A 27,614-nucleotide genomic window follows, 5' to 3' on the forward strand; every position below is an offset into this window, starting at 1 on the left:
TAGTGTTTCTTCATGATTCTTTTAAAGCCTATATCGTGTTTTAGCATTCCAAATTTCATACTCGTACATTCAATGTGCTGATGCGAACTGTCCTACATTATCTGATAAAGTAGACGCAAGTAACCATGATCAACATACAACACTTTGTTGATATAACTTTAAAATTTCGAGTATGTTGGTCAGTATCCTTGCATTTTAGAGGACTCCTTTATTTTCTACTTGTCTTGTAGATGTTAGGCTGATCAAGGGTCCTTTCCCAACATTCCTCTTTGTTGTAAAAGCTTCATAGATAGTTAGTAGTTTAGTAGTCTTTACATTATCTTTCATATGTTAAATATTGCGGTTGTCATTTTGGCTAAGTGGAGTATTTTACTTTTAAACATTCTAAGTAATGTTTTTAATCTATTTGAGTAAGTTCATTTGATCTTTATAAATATGTATATGGTCTTCTGTTGAATAAGGTGAGTCAGGCCAAGGGTTTGCTTGAGGACAACAATGATCATCGAATGCCAGTCATGTCCGGGATGTAGGCTAGAATACACTTTACAACTTTCCAGTGAAAGTCTGTTAGTGCTTGAATGTATTGAGAAAACTTGTTTTACCGCATATGCAATGTCCATTATGGTGAAAAATAGGTACTGAAGCGTACGCAAGACTTGGTGATAACGTGTAGCATTAGTCAGGTGAGTTCCATCAGAGAAGGTGAGTAACTCAGAGGCACTTATTGGTCTATGGACACACTTGAAGTCGCTCATTAGCTCATCATTTAAAATATCATTTACATAGTTTGCTTGGGTGAGAATAAAACCTAAAGATTTGAGTATCACTTCACCAAGAAAGTAATGAAGGTTACCTAAATCTTTAACAGAGAAGTTGTAACACATCGAATATCAGACCCCAAAAAATATTGCAAGAACTTACGTGAAGTAGAGAACCGCAAAATGGTTCACGGACTGTTATAGGGTCCACGGGCTGTAGAATTGCCTGGCCCAGATTTGGACTTCTAGACTAGGGCGTCTAACAACGGGACCCTTCATGTCCATTGTAACGATGACGTGCCGTGGTGGCACATATGATGTTGAACTAGTAGACCTCAAGCCAATCCTTAAGCCCTCCTAGGTCTAAGTCAAGAACGCTGACACTTTTACGGTCCGTAGTCCTTCGCATGGACCATGGGAGGGCTCGTGGAATTTAGACAGTGGAATACCTTGGACAACCCCTCAGACACCAACACCAAGTGAAGACCACAATCACTTTTATGTTCTGTGGTCCATTAAACGATCAGTGGTAGTGATCATAGTCAAGACCCCTAGATTTATCAGTACCAAGTCTAGACAACGATCGAATTCATGATCTATGTTCCCATTCACGGTTCGTGGTCCCTTTTATGGTTTGTGAAGATAGCTGTGAACAGCCTGTCTGCAATTATAAGTCAAGGTATATTGGCGTTTGCCTTCTTTGTTATACTTTTAACCCTCATTGTTTCAACCCTAAATTTCATGGATTTTGTCAGTTTTAACGTAGAAACACAACTTAGAAAATTAGAAGCAATAAAGAGAAAAGACTCTACCAACTCTAGCTCCAAGAATGCAACATGTTTTCCTCAATTTCACCCCCCAAATATAAATGTTTCTCTGTGAAATTCGTTAAAAGGTATGTGAGATTTCACTAGTGGGTTACATTAACCAATTGGGTCCCTATATTTCACTTAGATTCTTGATTCCCTTAACATGATTAGACCTAGGTTTTATAGAACTTCAGTAGATTTTTATGAATTAGCTATTTAAATGATCCAATCAGATTAGCATGCTATTACTCATTTTGTTGCATGAATTTCAAAACCCTAGCTGTGAATTTATTTAGTTCTTAGATTACACATTCTAGGTCAAATATTTCTGTTACTCCAGTTATTTCAAATATGCATGCCTTAGTATATAAATGTGTCATCATCAACTTATTATTGCACATTCTCTGTTTGCTTGTTAGTTTGACATATCCACTATATAATAGAACTTCAATCATAAATATGTAAATCATTAATTCATTGGGGGTAGCATAATACTGAGTTGGACCAAGGTTCAACTTACTTAACTATTCCAAAAACTACTAGGCACGTATGTTTTAAGTCCCCTCTGTGGGCATCATTTATGTGATCATGATAGAATGTTTCTATAGCTTTTCCAGTATATATTGGGTCCTCTTGATGGGGCGTATACATCGGACTCCCTAGTTAGGTAACGTGATTTTATTAGCGATTATTAGTAGCTCCCACAGTTATATTAAATTCTATTTTATTGACTATATTTTAGTATTCAGTCTTAGTATGTTATAACTTGGTCATTACATTTAGACTAGTCATGTTTAGTATTTTAGTATCCTTATAGTGTTTTAGAGTACTTCATTGTCTTGTTTAGTTATGTGTTATTTCTGTTTTACTTTATGCCTCATTATTAATACCTTTCAGATACTGACACATATATTCTACTACATCTTCTTGTGATGTAGGTTTAGGACCTCAACATTCAAATTATGCTTCAATCTGTTCTTGATCTTTAGTTCAACAACATTACTGCTGAATCATCATTGTTCGAGGACTAGTGACATGTTATCATTTGTTATTTTAGCTTTTAGTTTTAGTTTTTGCCAGATCTAGTTGGGGCATGCACCAACATTTCTAGTGAATTATACAGGCTTATTTCAAATATAGTTACTTGTAACTTTAACATTTGAGTTTGATAATTCCTTTGTATTAAACTCTCTAATTTCATTTATAAAGATTTAGTATATGTGTACACATATTATCTCTAGTACACATTATGATTCAGCTTCTGAATAGTTATTTATTAGTGTACTATCTGTAGTATGTTAATGTTCATGCTAGCAGGATTAGCTTCAAATCACTTGTACGTAATCCGAGGTCCTGATGTGTGAAAACTTGCATTAAGTAGAGTCATTTTCATTGGTTTAAAGTACACCTCATAAAATGAAAAACGGGATACAATATGTTTTAGGAAAAGCCACATTTTCTGATTACTCTTATCGTATGTAAGGTATGATCTAATTCTATTCTAACTCGACGTTCTACATTTTAGTGGTCATGCCTCCTCGTAGAGTTAATGCCAAGAATGTGAATGCCAGGAATGCAAACACAACACCTCTAGTCTCAAAACATTAAGTTTGTAATGTAAAATTCAAGAATGTCATTCAGATGTTGGTTTTGAGTGTGGCCAACCAGAACAATTAGCGGGTTCCAGTTTAGGCAAGTGCAAATGTTGGGTCAGCTGCTTCTAGAGTGTGAGACTTTGTTAAGATGAATTCTTCTGAGTTCTTAGGATTTTAAGTAAGAGAAAATCCCCAAAACATCATTGATGAGGTAAAGAGTATCTCTGAAGTGATGCACATAACTAGGAATTATTTGTTTGAACTAGCATCATATAAACTTAAGGATGTGGCTTGTATCTTGTTTACTTAGTGGAAAATAGAGTTATATGTGCGTCTCCTATTACTTGGGATTGCTCTAGCGTGACTTTTGTTGAATGGTTATATCTAATAAATTTGAGAGAAGCAAAGGCCAAAAATTTATGAACTTAAGAAAGGGGACACATGACGGTCCAAGAGTATGCGATCAAGTTTACCCAAACTCTCCAGGTATTCTCCTAGGAGTTCGTCTTATGCGCATATCAGATGGTGGGGTAATAGTTCAGAATGGGGTAGAAACTTCTTTGGTAGTGGAAGTTAAGGAAAAGAAAGACAATGATCCAATATTGCTTGAGCTTAACGGAGTAATCCACCATTAGAGGGTGTATATTTTCTCATAAAGGGGAGATGGTGTGTTTTATCATGGTCAAATATGTGTTCCTAAGGTAGGTGATTTGAGACAATAGATTCAGGTAGAAGCCCATAACTCCTGATATTTTAATCTAAGTTGCACTAAGATGTATTGGGATCTTCGTGAAGTCTATTAGTTTAATGGTATGAAAAAATATATAGCATACTTTGTGGCTAAAGTCCCAAATTGCCAACAACTCAAGGTGGAACATCAGAAATTCGGAGGTATGACCCAAGAGATTGACATTCCTACTTGGAAGTTATAAGTGATCAACATGGACTTTATTAAAGTTTGAACTTGTACCGTTGGCAACATGACTCCATTTCGATGATAGTTGATAGAGTTACTAAGTCTTCACATGACTCAATTTCGATGATAGTTGATAGAGTTACTAAGTCTTCATACTTTAGTGGTCAAGACTACATATACCGAAGAGGATTACACCTTGATTTACATTAATGATATTGTGAGGTTGCATGGGGTTCCTTTATTTCAAATTTTACATAGAGGTCTTTAGTTTACGTCTCATTTGCAGAAGCCATTTTAGAAAGGTCTTCAAAATCAAGTTTATCTTAGCACCACATTTCATCAGTAGATGGATGACAGATAGGGCGGACCATTCAAAACTTAGAGAAAATATTTAGAGCTTTTAACTTCAAGGGTAGTTGAGATGATCACCTTCCTCTTATGGAGTCCGCTCACAATAATAGTTATCCTTCCTACATTCAGGTGACCCCTTATGAAGCACACTATGGACGTAGATGGAGATCTCATGTTGGTTGATTTGAAGTGGAAGAAGTAGTTTTGATATGACTAGATTCCATTCATGAAGCTATGGACAAAGTTCAAATATTAAGAGAGAGACTTCAGACAGCTCTGAGTCACTATAAAACTTATACATATGTATGGAGAAGGAACTAGAGTTCAAAGTTAATGATTGAGTTTTTTGGAAAGTGCCACATATGAAAGGGGTGATGAGATTTGGCAAGAAAGGGAAACTCAGTCCTAAATTTTTAGGCCATTACAAGATCTTGAAAAGGATTTGTAGAGTGGATTATATGTTTGAGTTTCTAGCAGATTTTGCAGCATTGCATCCAATTTTCCACATTTCGATTATGAGGAAATGTGTGGGTCATTCAGCATTTAGAGAGTGTGGTCGTAAAAGATAGCATTTCTTATGAGGATATACAAGTTGACATTCTTCATTTTCATGTTCTAAGGTTGAGAAAACAAAGAAGTCGATGTAGTCAAGGTTTTGTCTAGGAGTCAGTCTATATAGGGAGATACTTGAGAAGTAGAAGCAGTCATTAGAGCCAAGTATCCTCACCTCTTTCCATCCGATTCCACTCCAGCTTGAGGTAATAGTTCCTCTTCATATTTTTAATCATTCATGTTTTAATTCAGTCTTAATATCATGTTTCTTTAATTTGTACTTGCATTTTTCAGCGTATTTACAGTGTAGTCGACCAACTCAAGCTCTAATAACACAAGAATTTTTCATCAATTTTAGACAAAAAATCAAAAGATTTCTCTGCGAAATTCATTACCAGGCATGTGGGATTTCACTAGTGGGTTCCTTTCACACATTGGGTTCCTAGATTTTAGTTAGATTCTTGATTCCTTTAATATGATTAGACATAGGGTTTCTTTGTTGGGTACTTTTGGTTCTACACTTCTTCACACACCAAAAAAAGAGAGCTATGTTTGAGTTAAACTTAAAGATGAAGCCTTCTTTCCTTTCTCGACTATGTAAGATGAAGCTCCTGGCTTATTATCAAAGGTTGGACCAAGTTGATAGGACCTTTTTCTTTACGTCCCAATGTTCCTTCCGTGTGGCAACATGGGGGAGAAGAAAGAAAAATGAGGGATGGGATATCTCTCGCTTTTGGCATAGCAGGCCTAGTTGAAGGCTCGCAGAATGAGCTATTATCTTACTGGTAGAGCGCACCCTGATAATTGCGTCTTTGTGCCTTATTTGAGAGGTATCTCAGGCACATGGATAGTTCGATATGCTCATCAATGCTTAAACTTCAGCAAATTTTCATAGAGTAGTTATTGAAATGAACCAAATCAAATTACCATGTAATTATGAGTTTGTGGCATGAATTTTAAAACCCTAGTTATGTATTTATTTAGTTCTTAACTTGCACATGCTAGGTAAGATATTTCAGATATGAATGACTTAGTATATGAATGTTTCATCATCAAATTATTATTGCACATTCTCAGTTTGCATGTAAGTTTGAGTTATCTGTTATATGAAAGAACATCAGTCATAAACATGTAAATCATTTAATTCATTAGGCGTATCATAGTACCAAGTTGGACTAGGGTTTAACATAACAAACTAGTCCCTGAACTACTAGTCACGTAGGTCCTCTCCGTGGGCATCATTTCAGTGATCACACCAGCATGACTCTATACCTTTGTCTATGTATATTCAATCCTCTCGATGGGGCATATACATCAGACTCCGCAGTTATCTCATATGGTTTATTACCGGTTATTAGTAGCTCCTAAAATTCAATTAGATTATATTGCATTGATCATGATTTACTATTCAGTCTCATCATGTTATAACTTGGTTATTTCATTCAAATTATTCATTTTCAGTATTTCACTATTATTATCATGTTTTAGATTATTTCATTACCTTGTTCAGTTATATGTTATTTCAGTTTTACTTTATCCCTCATCCTCAGTACTTCTCAAGTATTGATGCATATATTGCGCTACATCTTCATGTGATGTAGGTTCAACACCTCATCATTAAGATCACTCTTAGATCGGTTCACAATCTTTAGTTCATCAACATTTGTGGTGCGTCCTAATTCTCCAAGGACTATGACATATTATCATTTTATTATTTTAGTTTTTAGTTTTAGTATTGCTAGATCTAGTTAGGGCATGTCCCAACATTTCTTGTCAGTTATAGAGGCTTATCGTAATCATAGTTAGTTTTTACTTTACTATTTATTTTTAATAATTTCTTTTTAATAAACACTAAGATTTCACATATGCAGATTGAGTATATGGGTATTCCCCATCATTTCTTTTATATCTTATGATTTAGCTTATGCGAAGTTATTTATTAGTCTACTATATTTAGTATGCTCATGTTCATCCCAAAAGTGTTAGCTTGGGATCACTTGTGGTCCCACGTCTGCGCCTTAGGCGTTATCTAGGAGGGTGACACAATTGAGAAGCAAGGGACGTGATTTTGTCTTAACAAAGACTATGGATGTATGGTTTCCCATGAGTACATGTACCAAGCGCAAAGATCCTTCTTCAAGCCATACATTACCTTGTGCAAAAGGCATATATGTGTGTGTTTATCATCACTTGTAAACCGTGGAGGTTGTTCCATGTACACTTCCTCATCTAGGTTTCCCTGGAGGAATGCATTGTTGGAATCAAATTGACGAAAGTGCTAATTATAACAAATTTCCACAGGGAGGATGATGCAAACTGTGGTGGGGATGACGACCTGGTTGAATGTGGTGTGAAAATAAATACCCAATCTTTGAGTGAAGCCTTCTGCAACTAGGCGAGATTTTTATCTATTGATTGTCCCATCATCATTTCTATTGACCTGAAAATCCACTTACATGGTACAACATTTTTAGTTGGGTTAGGGGGAACAAGTTTTCATGTCTAGTTTTTAATTAATGCATGAAGTTCAAGTTTCATTTCATCACGGTACTCGGGATATCTTTGTTCTTGTTTGACATTGGTGGGTGTAATGGTGGGGTTCAATTTGGCTAGATAATCAAGAATAATATTTGGTTTGTAAATGTCTTTTCGGTATCGAGTGACAACAGGTATACGAGGAAGCAAATTTCAAATCAATGATAGGACTGGTTGGCCGAGGATCTTGGTGAGTTGATAGGTTTGTGTTCCTGTTGTTGATAGACAGGGAGAGGAGACGAGTCTCTATGTGCGTTTATGGGGAAAGCCATGTGTGAATTTGTGGGGAGTCGTGGTGTGAGACATTGGGCAGTAGGTAGAAAAGAGGGGTTTTTGGAAGCAGGAATCTTGAGAAATGAGGGAGATGGAAATTTACCAGAAGAAGGGGAAGGTGGAGGAGGTGAAGCTGCATCCACCGCTAATGAATTGTTGGGTGAGGACTAGGAGTACGAGATGCCTTTATACTTGGCTGGAGAAGGATCAGGTGATAACGAAAAATCTATTATTGTGAGAACTTTTATTTCTAATGGAGATGGAAAATCTATAACTATAGGATTTTTAGATGTGTGGTGAGAAGAATTTGGCATTGTGGTATACTACAATTACAAGTGTGCTGATTTAATTTTAGTATTGGAGGAAAAAATTTTTAATGAAAAAATATGCTCAAAAAATCATACATCTCGGGATAAATACACTTTTTTCAAAAAGTGGATCAAAACATTGGTGACAGTGATGAGATAAGTAGAATGTGAGATAGGCACAAGGGGTAGATTCTTGTTCAAGTTTATTTTTCAAGTATTGTTTAAGCCATGGATAACATAAACTACCCAAAATCCATAGGGAGTCATAATCGGGTGATTTACAAGTTAATTGTTTGAATGGAGATTGATTATCGAGGTGAGATCTTGACAGACCGTTGATGAGGTAGACACTATGAGGATTGGGAAAAGTCCAAAATTGGGATGGAAGGAATGCCTCATGTAAAAGTGTTTTTGCAGTTTCAACGATATGCCGATGTCTTCATTCTGCAAGTGAAACTCGTTGAGGTGTATTGGGTGGGGTGCAGAGGTGTTCAATGCTGTGAAGTGAAAGATAGAAGTCAAGACTTTTATACTCTCCTTTGCTATCTGTATAGAATGATAATATTGTTGTGTCAATTTTTTTTCCATCAAAGGATGAAATCTTTGAAATATGACTTTAACTTAAATTTTTTTAGTTAATGTGTAGAGCCAAGTATATTTCGTATATTGGTTAGCAAAGATACAATAATACAACTTTTTGTCAATAGAAAAAATTGGTGATATCCCCCATAAATCACTAAAATAATTTGAAGCGGTTTAGATCTACAAAATGATAATTGAGTAAAGGGATGCCAGTGGGATTTATTCGATAAACAAGAATTGCAATGCAAGAGTTTGTCTATCTCGTGAAATGGTAGAGAATATTTATTTAAAATAAACCTATAACAGTATATGAGGATTGTTAGGTAGTGGAGCCTTATTAATTTTAGGTTTTCCTATTTATTCTCTATTTTAGGCTTTCCTATTTATTCTCTATATTAGGTTTTCCTATTTATTCTCTGTAACCAAAAATAGTCTGATTTATTAATATAAATATATCTCACCGCTGTGGAAGTTTACTCACGGGCTTTTACCACGAAATATTGGGTTTTCTCTTTCTCTCTCTAGATCTCTCATCTCTTTCTCTTGAAAGTTCTTGTGTTCTTCATTCATCTAGTGTGTGTGCGTGAATTCGTTCCTAACAACTGGTATCAGAGCTAAGGAGATTCAACACGATCACTGAAGATGGATAGTTCAAAGTTTGGAATCGAGAAGTTTGATGGATCCGATTTCAATTTCTGGAAGATGCAGATCGAAGATTATCTGTACCAGAAAAATCTTCACGAACCGTTGATCGGGGTGAAGCCAGAATCCATGATGGAGGAGAAGTGGAAACTCAAGGATCACCAAGCTCTAGGGTTGATCCGGTTGACTTTGTCAAGAAATGTGGCATTCAACATCGTGAAGGAGAAGACTACATCCGGTCTGTTGAAGGCACTGTCAAACATGTATGAAAAATCATCGGCTATGAACAAGGTATATTTGATGCGTAGATTGTTAAATTTACAGATGTTTGAGAATGGATCCGTTTCTGATCATATAAACGTGTTCAATATGATTGTGAGTCAACTCAATTATGTGGACATTAATTTCGAAGATGAAATTAATGCATTGATTTTGATGTCATCTCTGCCCGAGATTTGGGATACTGTTGTTGCTGCGATTAGCAGTTCCCGTGGATCTGAGAAACTGAAGTTTGATGAAATCCGTGATGTTGTTCTTAGCAAAAGTATTCGCAAACGAGAAGTGATAGATTCATCGGGCAGTGCTCTCAGCGTTGATCGAAGGGGGAGAAGTAAGACGAAAGGCCAAAATCAACATGGTCGATCAAAATCAAAGAATCGAGGAAAATCGCTGAAAAAATCAAACGTGACTTGTTGGAACTATGGAGAAAAAGGGCACTTTTGGACGAACTGTACAAAGCCAAAGAAGAAACAGAATCAAAAATTTGGAGATGACACTAATTCTGTAAATTCAGCAGAGGACATTGGGGATGCTCTAATCCTTAGTGTGAACAGCCCGCTTGAATCATGGATTTTGGATTCTGGTGCATCTTTCCATTCGTCTCCAAGCAAGGAGTTGTTCCAAAATTTCAAATCTGGAAATTTTGGAAAAGTATATCTTGCTGACAATAAAGCCTTAGAGACTGAAGGAAAGGGGGATGTTTGCATAAAGACCACCTCGGGAAACCAGTGCACATTGGAGGATGTCAGATATATTCCTGGGATCAAGAAAAATTTGATCTCTGTTGATCAGTTGGATAGCATGGGATATGCAACAGAGTTTGGGAAAGGTTCGTGGAAGATCGTGAAAGGTGCTATGGTAGTAGCTTATGGCACAAAATCTGGAACCTTGTAAACCACTACAGGGTGTTGCTGAAGGTGCTTCATATTCATGTCTGTGGCACAACAGACTTGGACACATGAGTACTAAAGGAATGAAGATGTTGGTTGCAAAAGGAGAATTAGAGGGTCTGAAGTCTGTTGATATGGGTCTTTGCGAGAGCTGTGTTTTGGGAAAATAGAAAAGAGTAAGCTTCACAAAGACTCCTAAAGAGCCAAAGAAAATGCGGTTGGAAATGGTCCATACAGATTCTTGGGGACCATCTCCAGTATCATCACTTGGAGGATCTAGATTTTATGTTACCTTCATTGATGATTTCAGCAAGAAGGTATGGGTTTACTTCTTGAAGCATAAGTCAGATGTGTTTGCAACGTTCAAGAAGTGGAAAGCTGAAGTTGAGAATCAGATCAGTTTGAAAGTCAGATGCCTAAGGTCTGACAATGGAGGAGAGTATGACAAATCAGAGTTCAAGGCATTCTATGCAGCTGAGGGAATCAGATTGATGAGAACATTTCCTGGTAAGGCAAGGCAGAATGGAATTGCAGAGAGGATGAACAGAACATTTAATGAGCGTGCAAGGAGTATGAGGATACACTGTGGGGTGCCTAAAACACTTTAGGTGGATGTTGTGAGCACAACTGCATACTTGATCAACAGGGGACCATCAGTTCCTTTAGGGTTCAAGATTCTAGAGGAGGTGTGGACAGGAAAAGAACTCAAGTACTCACACTTGAGGACTTTTGGTTGCACTGCTTATGTTCATGTGATCCAGAAAAGAGAGACAAGCTTGATGCCAAGGCTGTGAAGTGTTACTTCATAGGATATGGTTCTGATTTTTTTGGTTACAGTTTTTGGGATGACAAAAACAGAAAGATCCTGAGACATTGTGACGTGACATTTGATGAGTCTGTCCTGTACAAGGACAGAGAGCAGAAGGTTATAGAGATTACAAAGCAAGTGGGAGTTGAGTTTGAGTTTGAGAAGAGTAACCCTAGAGATGTCGAAGCAGATACTCAACCAACTCCTACTGAATAATCTGAAGTGGAGCAAGTTACACCTGAGCAGGTGTTAAGGAGATCATCTAGATCCATCAGGGCACCAGATAGGTATTCACCTTCATTACACTATCTATTGCTGACTGATGAGGGGTAACCAGAGTCTTTTGATGAGTCCATACAGGTGGAGGATTCGACCAAGTAGGAGCCAGCCATGGATGATGAGATGAGGTCACTTGAGAAAAATGACACATGGGTGTTGACTGAGTTACCTGCAGGGAAGAGAGCTTTTGTGGGCAAGTGGGTGTTCAGAATCAGACTGAACCAGATGGCAAAAGAAGGTTCAAGGCTCGTTTAGTGGTTAAAGGATATTCACAAAGGAAAGGTATTGATTATGCTGAAGTATTCTCTCCTTTTGTGAAGTTAACCTCTATTCGAATTCTGTTGAGTATTGTTGCATCAGAAAATTTGCATTTATAGCAAATGGATGTAAAACAACATTTTTACATGGAGATCTGGAGAAAGAGATCTATATGCAGCAACCGGAAGGATTGTTGTTCCAGGCAAGGAACACATGGTGTGCAAGCTCACCAGGAGCTTGTATGGACTAAAGCAAGCACCAAGGCAGTGGTACAAGAAGTTTGACTCCTTCATGACCAAGAGTGGATTCTGCAAAGCTGAAAAGGATCCTTGTTGTTACTTCAAGAAATACATTGATTCATATGTCTTTCTACTCTTGTATGTGGATGATATGTTGATTGCAGGATCTAGTATAAGGGAGATTAACAATCTGAAGAAAAGGTTGTCTGCAGCATTTGAGACGAACAGATTTTGGGGATGAAGATTTCTCGGGATAGATTTGCTGGCACTTTAAATTTATCTCAGGAGTTGTACATTGAGAAGGTGTTGAGAAGATTTAGGCTTAATGATGCTAAACCCAGGACTAATCCATTGGCAAATCAGTTTAAATTGTCAAAGGAGCAGTCACCCAAGAATGCCGAGGAGCGTGATCACATGGCACTTGTTCCATATGCTTTAGCAGTTGGTAGTTTGATGTATGCTATGGTCTGCACCAGACCTGATATAGCACATGCAGTGGGAGTTGTTAGCAGGTACATGGCGAACCATGGGAAAGATCATTGGGAAGTTGTGAAGTGGCTTATGAGATATCTGAGAGGTACATCCAGTATTTCACTTTATTTGGGCAAAGGCAAGGTGACTCTACAGGGTTTTGTGGATGCTGATCTTGGTGGGGATGTTGACTCGAGCAAGAGTACATCCGGGTACATTTACACCATAGGTGGAACAACAGTGAGTTGGATGTCCAAGCTTCAGAAGTGTGTTTCTCTTTCATCTACTGAAGCTGAGTATGTGGCAATAGCTGAAGCTAGGAAAAAGATGATATGGCTGGCAGATTATCTTGAGGGATTGGGCAAGAAGCAGAGCGAGAAGATTCTTTACTCAGATAGCCAGAGTGCCATACAGTTGGTGAAAAATCTAGTCTATCATTCGAAGACAAAGCACATTAGAAGGCGATACTATTTCACTCGCAGGGCAGTGGAGGATGGTGATATGTGCTTGGAGAAGATAGAGGGTGCAAAGAACCCGGCAGCCATGTTGACGAAATATGTTGATGTTGGGAAACTGAGGTTATGTAAAACCTCGGTTGGTCTTCTGTAGTTGTTGCTACAGATGTTGCAGTGCGGTAAAGATGTTGATGATGAAGAGATTGTTTTTGAGAATGTATTTTTTGGATGACTGAGTCTGTCTCCAAGTGGGAGCATTGTTAGGTAGTGGAGCCTGATTAATTTTAGGTTTTCCTATTTATTCTCTATTTTAGGCTTTCCTATTTATTCTCTATTTTAAGTTTTCCTATTTATTCTCTGTAACCAAAAATACTCTGATTTATTAATATAAATATACCTCACCGCCGTGGAAGTTTACTCACGGGGTTTTACCATGAAATATTGGGTTTTCTCTTTCTCTCTCTAGATCTCTCATCTCTTTCTCTTGAAAGTTCTTGTGTTGTTCATTCATCTAGTGTGTGTGCGTGAATTCGATCCTAACAAGGATGACCAAGACGTTGATGTCATGTAGTGAGAGGGATGGGAAAGTCATGTGAGCTATAGGATGTGACACAACCCAGTTGTACACTCTATTGTTTCTCTTGTCATGCACCAGTTGTTTCCGTGTTTAAAAATCCTTCACAAAAATCTCAAAAGGAAAAAGTTCAATAAACTTTAGATTGTCTTGACAAAATTTAGGAACAAATAGAAGTTTGCATTTTATAGAAGAGGCACACAAAGTTTGGGTTAGATTTTTAAATTTGTTTGATGCATTGAATTGAGTAGAACCAGCGTGAGTAATGGGAATTTTTTAACCATCAACGGAAAAATACATTCGTCGCTACTAAATAAATGTATTTATTTATATTAAATTTTAGCGATGGATTTTTCCGTCACTATATAATTTAAATTCCGTAAAATATGTTTATAATTATAGAAACACTTTTCCGTCGCTAATTCCATCGCTAAATATTAGTAAATTTGTCACAGCAATTTTGTTGCAAAATTCGTAGCAAAAATTGAGGCGCCAAAGTTTCCCGCTAGTTTTTAGCGACAAAAAGAATATTCCTTCGCCAATCCATCGCTATATTATAACTCAATTTTTTTTAATTATTGCAATAAAATTGCTATTTCGTTTCAAATCCATTGTTATATGGTTTGTTGCAAGAGAGTCATGAAATTGAAACAGAATCTACGGAAGAAGAATATGAAACCGAGGAAATTGAGGAGTATGAAGAGGATCAGGAAGAGGAAGTGTTGGATGAAGACATAGATATTGACTAGTGCTTGATAATCTATTTTTGTATCTTCACCGTATATTGTTTGTATTAAGTTTTCTCCAAATATTCTCATTTCTTTAGTTTGTGTTTTAAAACTATGGTAATTAAAATCAGTAACTCTTGAATTTATACCATGTGTGTTCTATTTCTTATTATAACCTTTATTTAAATTTATTTATAGTGTTAATTAGTGTTATACATACCACGTAAGTATGTATTATTAGAATAAGTAATTGTTACTATAGTTTTAATATAAATAAGTTTTCTAATATGTAAATTCTGTGAGGCTTATTGGTCTATAAATTATTATGCTCCTTGGATTGTCTTTTAAATGCATCAAATTACTTGACTTAACCATGTAATAGTTCGATGGAAATGTTCAGAGATCACTACAGCGTTGATGACACAATGTCCAGTTCAGGATATCCTTTTATGTAAATATATTCAAATTTTCAGAATCTGATATAGATTTCTGAAGCTCATTCTTTGTGTATATCTTCTAATCAAACTCAATGATAACAATTTCATTCTTTCATATGCAGGCATAAATTTTTTCACTTGATCTACAAGATTTTTAGTGGTATTTTAATATTTCACCACAATTCCAGTTAGTTTTAAAAATACTTCAATAAGATAGCTTCTTTATTTATTCATCTACTCTAACTAGAGCTTCTTTATTTATTCATCTACTCTAACTAGTGTACTCTTTATCCTTGCTCTATCTGTACATGTTGTATTAATAATGGTGTAACTACACTATTATAATTTTTAAAAGGTATGGCTCGAGGCAGAGGATGGGGAAATCCTTTGGTAGGAGTACTCTGCTATTCATGTAAGCATGCCAACTATTTGGATGCCTACTACAGTTTCTCCTCAACAAGGTCCCAACCGTTGAAATAGCAACTAAAAGTAACACCCAAACAATCTCTGAGACACCTCCTATTAAACCAAATCAGAGCAATCTCATAGGTCAGGGTCTGTCTACTCAGAGCATCCTAACAGGTCGTAGTAATCCTACTACTCAAGATGATCTATCTACTCAAAGCAACTCAAGAGGTCATACAAACACAGTTGTTGAAGCTGATTCTAGCAGTAGCCACTCACGGACCCTTATTTATATAATTTCTGCAGGGTTAGTCCACTGTTTTGCTTCTATCCTCATAACTATTATACTTAAGTATAGTTAATAGGGGTAGTCTTTGAATCTAAAAGTTCGAGTGAATATATCATGCTCTAGTTTATTTATAATAACATTCCATAATGCCTTCAAATTTACACCGGTTGGAACCGTCTATAGTATGATCTAGTTTGATAACCAAGTCTTTCAAAAACGATCTTGATCCTAAGAAATCAATTGGAAAAGTGTTTCAAATGGCGTAAAGGATGGTTATTTTGGAGAATTCAAGGTATTACTTTTCATGGTTTATCCATACTTATAGATAGGATATTGATACATTGCTTTAAAAATTTATTTCCGAAAAAATTCTATGGGGATGTCTCTGTTAGTGAAAGTGAAGTGAAAAAACAATGGTTGGTCAAGGCTGCTGCAAAATACAGAAATTTTATTTCTACACTAAAAAAGGGAGGAGTTAGGCAAGGTTTTATACCTGAGCATGTTTGGGAAAGATGGACACAACTTTTGAAAAGTGATGAGTCTATTAAGAAGTCAGAAACAAATGAAAAAATCGACGTGGAGGCCGTAAAGTTGCTGCTGGGACTCACACATGTGGCTCTATCTCAATCGGAGAACACCGCAAAAAACTTGTAAGTATATATATTTCACAAATTATACAAAATAACATCTTTAGAGTGTCTGATATATACACTTGTATCTAAATACACATTATGCAATATATATTTTTGTATCTAAAAAGTGAATTTTCTTTTGTAAAGGCCATTTAAAAGGGTCGAGATCCAACGCCAAACGAGTTACACTTGCATGTCCATACGCATGGTCATGATGGGAAATATTTTGTTGGCGAACCCTCTCGAATGGTTCATGTAAGTCCAAAACATTGAAACCTGTCTTAAGATATATATGTTTTTTCTTATTAGAAGGGAAAACTTTGCTGAAAATGTTGTTGGAAGTAGTATATGGATGGTTTATGCTGTTGGAAGTAGTATCTGAAAAGTAGTTTTGTTTCAAAGTTGGATGTTGAGATCTTGCTTCTCAACTTATGTGTGGATTGTTTACTACTTGATCTTTGAAAGTCGTTCAGATGTTAGAAATTTCTGAGAGTATTTAGACTTATTGTTAGACTGTAAATCAGTGGTGTAACTTGTTTGCTATTTATGTTGTTTAGTTAATTTTTGACCCATTTATGAAATTCCAAAAATACATAATGTGAGGTAGCACATTGAAAGTTGTAAATCACAATAGAAATACATCCAGGCCTTCTGTAAACTAGTTATTACATCAATACCGAATTTTATGTAAAATTTCAGTACTCATTTTAAGTGAAGTACGTTCCATCAAGTTTCTGTATGGATTTATCAAATGTTTGGGCATCTCTGAGATAGAAGCTTTAATCTCTATTATGGGACTGTTTTATGCTGCAATATTTTTCTTAACTATTTTTGCCTTGGTAAGTCTATTAAGTTTCTGTATGGGACTATTTTATGCTGCAATTAATTTTATAAGTCAATGTACACTTGTCTAGAGTTGGAATGTGTTATTTTAACCTTCCAGCTGAGTTTGGAGAATTAACTTTTTCCTAATCAACTACACCTTAGGCATAGTATTTCTAAATTTACACACTCAAGTATACTGACATCTTTCGGCCAGCTTAACCATGAATTAATCTAATTCAAAATGACAACAGGTAACCTTGTTTGGTTACGTGAGTTGTAGTTTCTATGTTTAATGTTGTGTCATACTTGGATTGATTTTGTCTTAGTCTAGCTGTATAATTAAGGAGTTGGTTCAGGAAAATTCTCATTATTTGAATTGTGTTGAGGGTTCTGAGAGGTTTGTTCATGATGCATATAAGGCTGCAACATTTCTAGTTTGTTTACATTGATGATAATGAACCTTCTTTACAATCATCTTCCTTGTATGGTTTTTTTTTAATGAAAAATCATATTCCCTGCTGAATTCTGGAAAGCAGAGAAGTTTAAGAAAGTCTTCAATGATTAACAAGATATTAGCAGAGAAGTTCAAGCATTCTCTGTTGATACTGTTCAATTTATTTTAATGAATTTATAACAACATGAAGAGAGGTGGGTATGTTATTGATACTAACTGAAATTTGAATCCAAATATCTCTACTAGTTATTTTAAATGAAGGGTCTAAAGAATTAAACTAAACACACCTTGAAAATATATTACCTACAGTATAAACCATATAATTTACACAACCAAAATAAGGCAGGAAAGAAAATAGAGCAGATTAGACCATTTAAAGTCTTCCAGTGTAATTGCACCCAAAGTACAGTGTATTTCATCTTCTTCTGTAACCTTGTCAATCAATAGTATATGTTGTTCTCTATTTAATAGTTAGGCATGTTTCTTCCTTTTCCTCCCATTATAATTTTATTTCTTTTCTTTAATGTCTTCTCTTTATCTCAATTAATTACAGGAAAAATATGAAGCAATATTACGGAAAAAAACCTCTCAATCTGATATTGATCAATACGAAGCATACTACGAAGTTGCCGGGGGAGAAAGAAGAAAAGAGTATACGGTCTTTGATCTGAAGCAAAAACATACTACGGGAAGAATCTTTGTGCATCCTCATCTGAAGCTCTTTCTGTTTCTCAACCAACATCGACAAGAAATATGGATGTGTTTGTCAAGGAATTGATTCCTGCACTTACTAATCATTTTCTTCCGGTTATTATGGAGCGAGTACAACAAGTGGTTACTTCCGTTGACAATCCATCACTTGTGATACCCATGGTGTCTTCTACTACGACTAATGAAGATATGGTTGATCCCGTAGTTTAAAGTCATGAGGGTATTCCTTAATTAGTCTCTTGTAGATTTAATTTTTGTTGTTGTCTGTCTTTTTGAAAAGTACAAATTGTGTGATTACAATAGTTGTAGTTGATAGATTGCTTTTGTTATTTTGCACCGTAAGAATGTGATTTGAAATGCCCTATCTACACATTTTGAACCCTCCAAATATTATTTAATATGAAATGTTTGTTATTTTACTGATATTTAGTAATTTTCTAGCAACAAATTAAGTGATGATTTAGTCGTTGGTATAAAAAATATTGGCGATGAATTAGCAACGAAACATTTTAGTGGCAACAATGCTGGCTCAAATAGCATAGTATTTTGTGACGGATTAGTGATAAAAATTCTATCGCAAATTTACCTGAAATGACAAAATTATTATGAAATTATCAAATATATTTTTTGACGGATAAGTGACAGAATTTCCGCCGCGAATTTATTTGAAATGATGAAATTAATTATGAAATTAGCAACGAACTATATAAGTATAACGACAGAAGTGTGCGTCACTAAAACGAGGCATTGAATATCTTTCATCTCTAATCTGTCACTAAACTTGCGATGAAACTCATTTTTCGTCGTTAAGAGATTATGAACAAGCGAAATACTAATAGACATCAATCCTTCCTAAATCCTCACAAAATCGATTTAGCAACGAAAAATAATAGACTAGGGACGGATTTCGTCTGTTGCTAAAAACTATTATTTTTTGTAGTGTCTTGTAAGCTTGTGTTGTGTATTAAGCTTTATTTTTACTCGTGGCTCTATTCAAAACAAAAGCAATGTTATAGTATTTGGGGCCTCCTATTTCCGGAAAATCGCCGATAGCCATATTTCTATAGGTTTTTCTATCATTTTCTCATCTTCCTTGTGCTTCTCTGATAGGAGTAGTTAACAAAGTAATGAAGAAGAAGATAGAGAATATCAAAGTAATGAAGAAGAAGATAGAGAGAGTAATTTGTGAAAGCTTTTCTCCTTTGATTCAATTCAATACACATGTACAAGAATCTATTTATATAGACCCACTAAGTGAAGAGTTAAGTTGCTAGTTAAGATTTTAACTAACTAAATTGAATTATAACAGACTAACTAATTATTTACCCAACTATTAATTAATTAAACAAAGAAAAAAATATCTTCACATTGTTGTTGTATATTTTGTCAATTCCTCAACATCCCCCCTCAAGCTAGGAGCCATGAATATGTTCTTCATGCCTAGCTTGGATACCAAATAAGTATGCTGAGGAACACCAAGACCTTTAGTGAAAGCGTCAACTTGTTGTTCATTGGTAGAAATATGGATCAATTTCACTAGGCCGAGCAGGACTTTTTTGCGCATAAAATGACAATCAATGTCAATATGCTTTGTACGCTCATGGAATTCGTAGCAATTTGTATTGCTGATTTACTGTCACAAAACATAGACACAGGGCCAGAAAAAATGATGCCAAATTCCTTGAGCAAACCAGTAAGCCAGACTACTTCAGCTACGGTAGAAGCTAGCTTTTATATTCAGCCTCAGCTGAACTTCTAGATATGGTAGATTGTTTCTTCGATTTCCACGAAATAGGAGAATCACCAAGCTTTATTAAGAAACCAGTAACTGAGTTTCTTGTGTCGATACAAGCTGCCCAATCAACATCACAATAGGCAGTGAGACAAGAAAAGACATTAGCTGACATAATCACACCCAGACCTGGAGACTGTTTGACGTATTTAATAATCCTTATTGCAGCAACCATGTGAGAGACTCTAGGAGAATGCATATACGGACTAAGACATTGTAATGCAGAGGCAATGTCTGGTCGAGTAATAGTCAAGTAAAGAAGTCTGCCTATTAATCGTTGATATTCACCTGGATCACTTAACAAATGATATGTATCATCCAACTCAAAAGAAGTGAGCTTCTTATTGACTTGAAATGGTGTTTGAAATGGTTTAGCACCAGTGAAACCTAAGTCACTAATAAGTTCAACAACATATTTCCGTTGATGCATTAAAATTCCATCTCTGTTTCTGGCTAATTCAATGCCAAGAAAATATTTCAAATTTCCCAAGTCCTTGATCTTGAAACTTAGCTGTAAATGATCTTTAGTTGCTCTTATTAAATCTCCATCACTTCCAGTGATCAACAAATCAACAACATAGTCTAAAACAATGATAATGTGAGGGACAGACTTCTTGGTGAACAGAGAATAGTCGAACTGACTCTGAATGAATCGTAAACTGGTCAAGGCAATGGTTAACTTGATATTCCATTGTCGAGATGCCTGTTTGATGCCATATAGTGACTTTGACAGTTTGCAAACTTGATGTCTGTTATCACTGGAAAAACGTAACGCCAGGTCCATGTATACCTCTTCATGTAAGTCCTCGTGTAATAAAGCATTATAGACATCCATTTGATGAATATCCCACCTTTGAATAGCAACAATAGCAATCACTGTCCTCACCGTCACTATTTTCACCACTGGTGAAAAAGTTTCTTCATAGTCAAGCCCTTCTTTTTGATTGTAACCTTTGGCAACTTGTCGAGCTTTAAGTATTTCTACTTCTCCGGTAGATTTATATTTGATCTTATAGACCCATTTACAACCAATAGCCTTCTTGCCCGGAGGAAGATCAACAACAATCCAAGTGGAATTTTCCTCTAAAGCTTTTATCTCAGACTGCATTGCCTCTATCCATCTAGGATCCGTTGCAGCCTCCTTGAAAGATGTAGCTTCACTATCAGCAGACATTTGAGAAAGATAAGCCTGATACAAAGAACTAAATTTTGTGTACCCCAACACAGCAGAAAGAGGATAAATACAAGCATGACCTCCTGATGATTTACTCACATAGTCTTGCATCCATGTGGGAGGTTTAGATTGTCTTGTAGACTTTCTTAGAGGTGCTGAATGAGAATTAGGAAGAGGCTCATTAGCATCAGTTCCATGTAAAGAAGGGTCAGACTCATGATTTTCAGTATCTATAGCACTATCAACACTATTGTAAGAAGATGCAACTGCAGCATCTATTTCAATATGCTGGTCATTAGAAGGTAGTTCGTGTGCTCCGATTGGAGGAATACAAATAGGAAGAAGCTGAGAATATTCATCAGAGGGTTTTGCAACAGAACTAAACACAGGTTGAACTGAAGATGGTTGAGAAAAAGGAAAAATGTCCTCATAGAATATCACATCCCTACTAATTAAAATGGACTTAGTAACCAAATTATATAACTTATATCCTTTTTGATGAGCAACATAGCCTAGCATGATTGACTTGATAGCACTAGGGGAAAACTTATCATGGCATCCAGTTAGCTCAGAATTTTCTATATCATGTTCAACATATTATACTTGATTTCGTGGTTGTTCATTTTATGTTTTATTTCAGCTTTACTCTATCATACATTCTTAGTACCTTTCAAATACTGATGCATACATGCGCTACATCTTCTGTTGATGAAGATTCAGGTTCTCACCACACAGATCGCTCTTAGATCAATTCCCAATCTTCAGTTGAACAAAATTAGTGGTAAGTCCTCATTCTCCGAGGACAAGAGTCATGAGTTCATTTCTGTCTTTTAGTTATTTAGTTTCAGTTTTTGCTAGACTTACCCGGGGGCTTATCCAAGCATTTCTAGTCAGTTTAGAGGCTATTTTCAGACATAGTTAGTTTCAACTTAGTATTGAGTTAATATTTTCTTCATATTAAACTCATCAGTTTCAAATATCTCAATTATAATATATGGGTATCCCCTATCTTTTTTATTTTAATTATGATTTATTTTCCACATCAATTTATTATCTTTAATATGCTTATAATCATGCCAACAAGGTTTGCTTCAGATAACTTGTGGTCCTAGGTCCTATATTTGCATCTCGGGGGTAGCTCAGGGTGTGACATTCAGGGTGCTAGTAATTTCTCAAATATAGATCGCAGATCACATTATCATCATCTTAGAGTAATAGATAGTGACACTTTAAAGACAACCTTTACAACTCAGTATGGTCATTATGAATTTGTATTTGTGTCATTTGCACCGACTAATGGTCATGCAACTTTAATGGATTACAGGAACAAAGGGCTCAAGCAGTACTTAGACTTATTCATTATTGTCTTAATTGATTTATCCTTATTTACTCGAGAAACGAGGAAGAACATGCCAATCATTTAAGAGTTGTTCTGCAAATCCTCAAAGATTGCCAATTATTTGTAAGTTCAGTAAGTGCGAAATTTGGTTGCAGTCAGTTGCTTTTCTTAGGAATATATTGTCAAGTGAAGTGATCCAAGTGGATTGTCATAAAATAGAAGTTGTGATACAATAAACTAGACCTACTTCTCCTATAAATATTAGAGTTTTCTTGGTCAAGCAGGTTATTATACAAGGTTCATGGGAGGATTCTTATCCATAGCCTCTCCATTGGCTAAGTTGACTAAGAAAAAGTCAAGTATCTGTGTTAAGATGATAGTGAGGAAAGGTTCACAGAGTTAATAATTGAGTTGACTATATCTCCTGTATTGACTCTAACATAGGGTTTAAATGGTTATGTAATATATTGTGATGTATCCAGAGTCATTCTAGGTTGTGTGTTGATGAAGCGAGTAAAGGTTATAGCATATGCTTCTAGACACTTTAAGATTCATGAGAAAACCTATCCAACTCATTACCTCAAGCTTGCAGCAATTGTGTTTTCACTAAAGATTTGGAGACATTACTTGTATAGTGTTCACGTATATGTGTTCACAAATCATAAAAGTCTTCAGTATGTATTTACCCAGAATCGGTTGAATCTTCGCTAGAGGATATTGGTAGAGTTCCTCAGAAATTATGATATGATTGTGCATTACCATCCTGTTAAGGTCAATGTAGTAGTACACTCTTTTAGCAGACTATTTATGGGTAGTGCAGAACATCTTGAGGAAAAACAAAAAGAACTAGTGAAGGATGTTCATAGACTTGCTATACTAGGAGTTCGTCTTATGTGCATATCAGACGCTGGGGTAACAATTCAGAATGGGGAAGAATCTTCTTTCGATAAGGAAAGTGCAGGAAAAGTAAGACAATAATCCAATATTGCTGATCTTAAGAAAGCAATCCACCATCTGAGGGTGTATATTTTCTCCTAAAGGGGAGATTGTGTTCTTCACTGTAATGGTCAATTATGTTTCCTATGGTAAAGATGATGTTCTTCATTACTAGTTTACTTCCTACTTGAGGAAACATGACTCCATTTTGGTGATAGTTGATAGAGTTACTAAGTCTTCACACTCTTTGCCGATGAAGACTACATATACCGCAGAGGATTAAGTCTGGCTTTACATTAATGAGATTGTGAGATTGCATGGGTTCATGTATTTATAATTTCAGATAGAGGTCCTTAGTTTACCTATTATTTATGGAAGTCTTTTGAGAAAGGTATTGAAACTCAAGTTAATCTTAGCACAAAATTTCATCCAAAGACGGATGGGTAGGCAGAGCGTACCATTTAGAACTTAGAGGACATATTGAGAGCTTATAATTTCAAGGGTAGCTGGGATGATCATGTTCCACTTCTAGAGTCCACCCACATTAATTATAATTCCAGCAATCATATGTCCCCTTATGAAGCATCGTATGGACGTAGATGTAGATCTCATGTTGGTTGGTTTTAAGTGGGAGAAGTAGCCATGATATGTGTATTGACCGGTGTCTAGACAGCAGATGAGACCGGTGTCGTTGACCTCTCAAAGGTCGCAGACAAGCCTACTTACATCATTCTTACTTCGTCTAGGTTAATTTTAACGGAAAATTTGAAATTTATTGTTGATTAATATACTTATAAAAAGATTCTCATTAATATGTAATTGTTCATCATCAACCATCTAACATTCAGAGATAAGCAACTGAAAGAAATAGTTCAATTCTTATTAAGGGTATAATTGCCAAAATGGCAACAATACATATTCTGAATAAAAAAAGGAAAGAAATGCTAGTGGAACATGCTCCACTAGCTCAACTCCAAAACTAAACTAGAATTTAAAACAACAACATCCTTGAAAGCTAGAGGACCTACCAAAACCAAATGAATGTTGAACGTTCGGATAACTGCAGCGATGATCCTGTAGCTCTATCGTCCACCTGTGCCTGCACCTAAAATAGTAGAGTTTGTATAGGGTTAGTACACACTTGTAATAAGTATGGGTATATGCAATCACACACTAAGGACATGCATGAGAAAGAATAGATCTTCCCTAACAACATGATTTTTTGAAGTCAAGTCAGTGGACTTGCCAAAATTGAGATTAGGAATGTTTCCAAATTTTGCTCTCAAAAGTCAGTGAGCTTTCCATATTTGGAATAGGAATGTTATGCCATGAGAATGACATAGATCATCATACTTTTCACATTTTCACACAACACATAACATTTACACATAGTACATATCGTAGAGTATACAACACATTTTGCATGTAGCCTATATAACTTCTTTAATATCATTCATTCATATGCCATGAGATCTTGGAATCATGGACTTAACCTCAAGACATCACAGAAATGAGGGCTCAACTGATAGGGCCTCAACTAGGGAGTCTTCATTATCAAACACAAAGTCTGCTTCGTTCATTCATATGCACTCCATTTCATTTCATTCATAGGACAGTGTAAACACCAGCTATACCTAGGATGTAGTTTATGACTTTCATTATGTTCGTTGTGCAATGACCAAGAATGACCTAATGTCATTACTTGAATCTCACTCACCTTTTGATTACCCTATCCTAACGCCTTCTGTATCATTAATTTCATTATGTGCATCATTTGAGGCTGGCCTCATTCTTTCATTGGGAACTTTAATTTAACCGACAAAGATCATGTGAGCATCATGAAATCCAGTGTCTCCCTCAAACCTTAAAGAGGTGGAATCACCGACCAAAGTCATCCAAAACATGCTAGTGTACATGGGAATTTAATCCCGCCAGATCCCTATATTGGTTGTATAGGTTCGAAGACTAGGAGATATAAGGAGACCTATACCCGGCAAGCCAGACAGTCCCATCTCATGAGGTTTACGTGAACCTCCGCCCTTCCTGAAAGAAGTCATCACGGCTCATAGATAGCCTATCGGTGCTCAGTATAAAGTTCCATTTCATTCATCTCATACGTCATGCAATCTGGATTCTAGTATGTGGACATCATAGCATAATAGATGATTTCTCATGTCATCATAGTATTAAGGGTTTTAAGCGCAATAATTTCATCAAAGTGTTAGTAGAGACTGGTCTCTTTATTATCTTACGTTCTCATAGGTGAGTACATTTTGATAACATTTTCTTAGGCTCATTTGAGATTGCTCTCTCATTTACATTAGCCTCATATTACCACATTCCTTAGCATTGACACCTTTGCTTTTCATAGTTACTCACCTCTTATTACGTGAATGTTCATTTCATCATATGCTAATGCACTTGGTCATTTAGTATGTTTCACACCCTTACTTAACCCTTCTAGGGTTTCATAATTTCATTGTTCATTTTCTCGTTTCGTTGTTCATCTCATATTCTGCCAATGCACTTGGCCATTTAGTGTATCTTACACTCATACTTAACCCTTCTAAGGTTCATCATTTCATTAAATAGATCTTAGGTTCAGTTACTTTTGAACGTATGCTAGACTTATGAGTCTATACACACAAGCCATGGGGCTTCATTAATAGTTTATTAAGTGATTCATACATTCCTAAGATTATGTAGTACAAGACTTATGTATCTTGTATATATGTCAAGATCTTGATTTTGATCTAAGTAGGTGGCATTATTCTTGGATATTTTGTTCACGTATGACTTATGTATCAATACAAAAGTTTGGGCAAGGAATTCCAAATTCGAATCACTTGGATAACATTTACATTTTTCATTGATTTTATTTTTAATTTCCATAACATTGGAACTCTAGATCGAACTCCAACATTGACATTGTACCTTAAATTTTCTACTTGGTTTCCTCTTAAGTTGGCCGAAGGGTTGTGGGTTCGGACCCCCACAACCTCTTTCATTTTATTCTTTAATTTTCTCTAGAGCATTGGGAGGTTTTCAACCTCCTTATGTAAATTTTTAATTAAAACTCACTAGGCTAGGCGTTTGACATTGAGGTTGTGGGATCGAGCCCCTACAACCTCGCCTCATTTTTTCTTATTTATTTAACCTTCTCCTTTCCATTCTTGTCGTGGGTTCGATTCCCACGCCTCACATTTTCCTTTATTTAATTTCTCTTGTTTCACTCGCTGCCTGTAGATCGTGGGTTCGATTCCTAGGCCTCCCATTTATTTATTTTAATTCTTATTCAATTCTTACTAACCCAACAGACCCCATTTCGATTCCCCCCAGCCCCCTTATCTTTTTTCCTTGCTCGCGAAGACTGTTGCTGCTAGTGTAGGGGTCCGGGTGCTTGAAGGCACGTATTAAGGATCCCACTTATCATCAAAAGTGCCAATAATTCGACGGTATGGTTCCACAGACTTGGACATGCCCTTGGAATAGACGATGTCAGGTATGGGAGGCCATATGTACCTGGAAAACAATTTTTTAGTCTCGTATCATTCTTACTAAACAATTAAGACAATAAAACTAGGAAAATGAAACAAAAATGACAGTCTAGCGCATTACTGCAGTATTAGTTGAGGGGAACTATCAACGGCTTGTCGATAGTGTCCATCATTAGTTACTTGGGAATTTTGTTAGTCATTCTGAATACCTCTTAGTTGGAAATGTTGGACGAACAAAACTACCCGCTAATAAATCGATGTACTGTAGTACACTTCCGTCATTTGACACGTAGGATAAATTCTAATCTCTCACACATCTGGGTTTCAGTTAGAAACGACAAACATGCAGAATGGACCGTCGGTCAATCAACGGACCATAGTCCACTTCTGTCATTTAAGAGTCAACAATTTTAAGTTAGATTAATTGACGGACCTCATCGACGACCTGTCAATCAACCAATAGTCCATCGACGAGGTCTCGTGATGTTGGTTAGAGACAAATTTCAGATCTTTTTGTAGTTGCACATTTTGAGACCTTTTAGACTCTTATAAGTTTGCCCAACATATCACAACAACTAAAAAGACCAATTCTTCATCCTTAGCTCATTGATTTTACAAGGTTCAATCTCCAATTCTACGATGCTATCAAACCCTATGTCCGAATGGCAACCATCATATTTTAAGCAGATTACACCCCTACCCATTTACTTTCTATCATTCCAAAGGACGTATGACCCATTTTTAACAATCAAACACATACACTTTCGTCCCTAAGTCATGACCCAAATTCTAATTTTTCATTTCTAACAACAAATGAACGA

The 27,614-nt window shown here is 36.1% G+C and overlaps 1 protein-coding gene and 1 long non-coding RNA gene across 2 annotated transcripts; both read left to right on the plus strand.

The window, feature by feature from the left end:
- The first annotated feature begins 10,702 nt into the window (after positions 1–10,702).
- LOC138348104 (uncharacterized) lies at positions 10,703–11,514 on the plus strand. Its single transcript, XM_069296714.1, has 2 exons — positions 10,703–10,889; positions 11,252–11,514. Exons 1-2 carry the CDS (start codon positions 10,703–10,705, stop codon positions 11,512–11,514), a joined length of 450 nt encoding a protein of 149 aa, XP_069152815.1.
- Positions 11,515–14,562: 3,048 nt separating this feature from the next.
- LOC138348282 (uncharacterized) lies at positions 14,563–18,474 on the plus strand. The gene is made up of 3 exons (XR_011220658.1): positions 14,563–16,083; positions 16,213–16,320; positions 17,898–18,474. It is a non-coding gene; the product is annotated as an uncharacterized lncRNA (long non-coding RNA).
- Positions 18,475–27,614: the final 9,140 nt, after the last annotated feature.

The sequence above is a fragment of the Solanum lycopersicum genome, chromosome 4 (assembly GCF_036512215.1).
Source record: "Solanum lycopersicum chromosome 4, SLM_r2.1".
Classification (NCBI taxonomy): domain Eukaryota; kingdom Viridiplantae; phylum Streptophyta; class Magnoliopsida; order Solanales; family Solanaceae; genus Solanum; species Solanum lycopersicum.

Bases quoted from the DNA above. Each gene is read 5' to 3' on its own strand.
- LOC138348104 (XM_069296714.1), top strand. From the start codon at position 10,703: ATGCGGTTGGAAATGGTCCATACAGATTCTTGGGGACCATCTCCAGTA. The intron at 10,890-11,251 runs GTTTGAAAGTCA...CATGTGATCCAG, and splicing joins TGAAGTTGAGAATCAGATCA to AAAAGAGAGACAAGCTTGAT.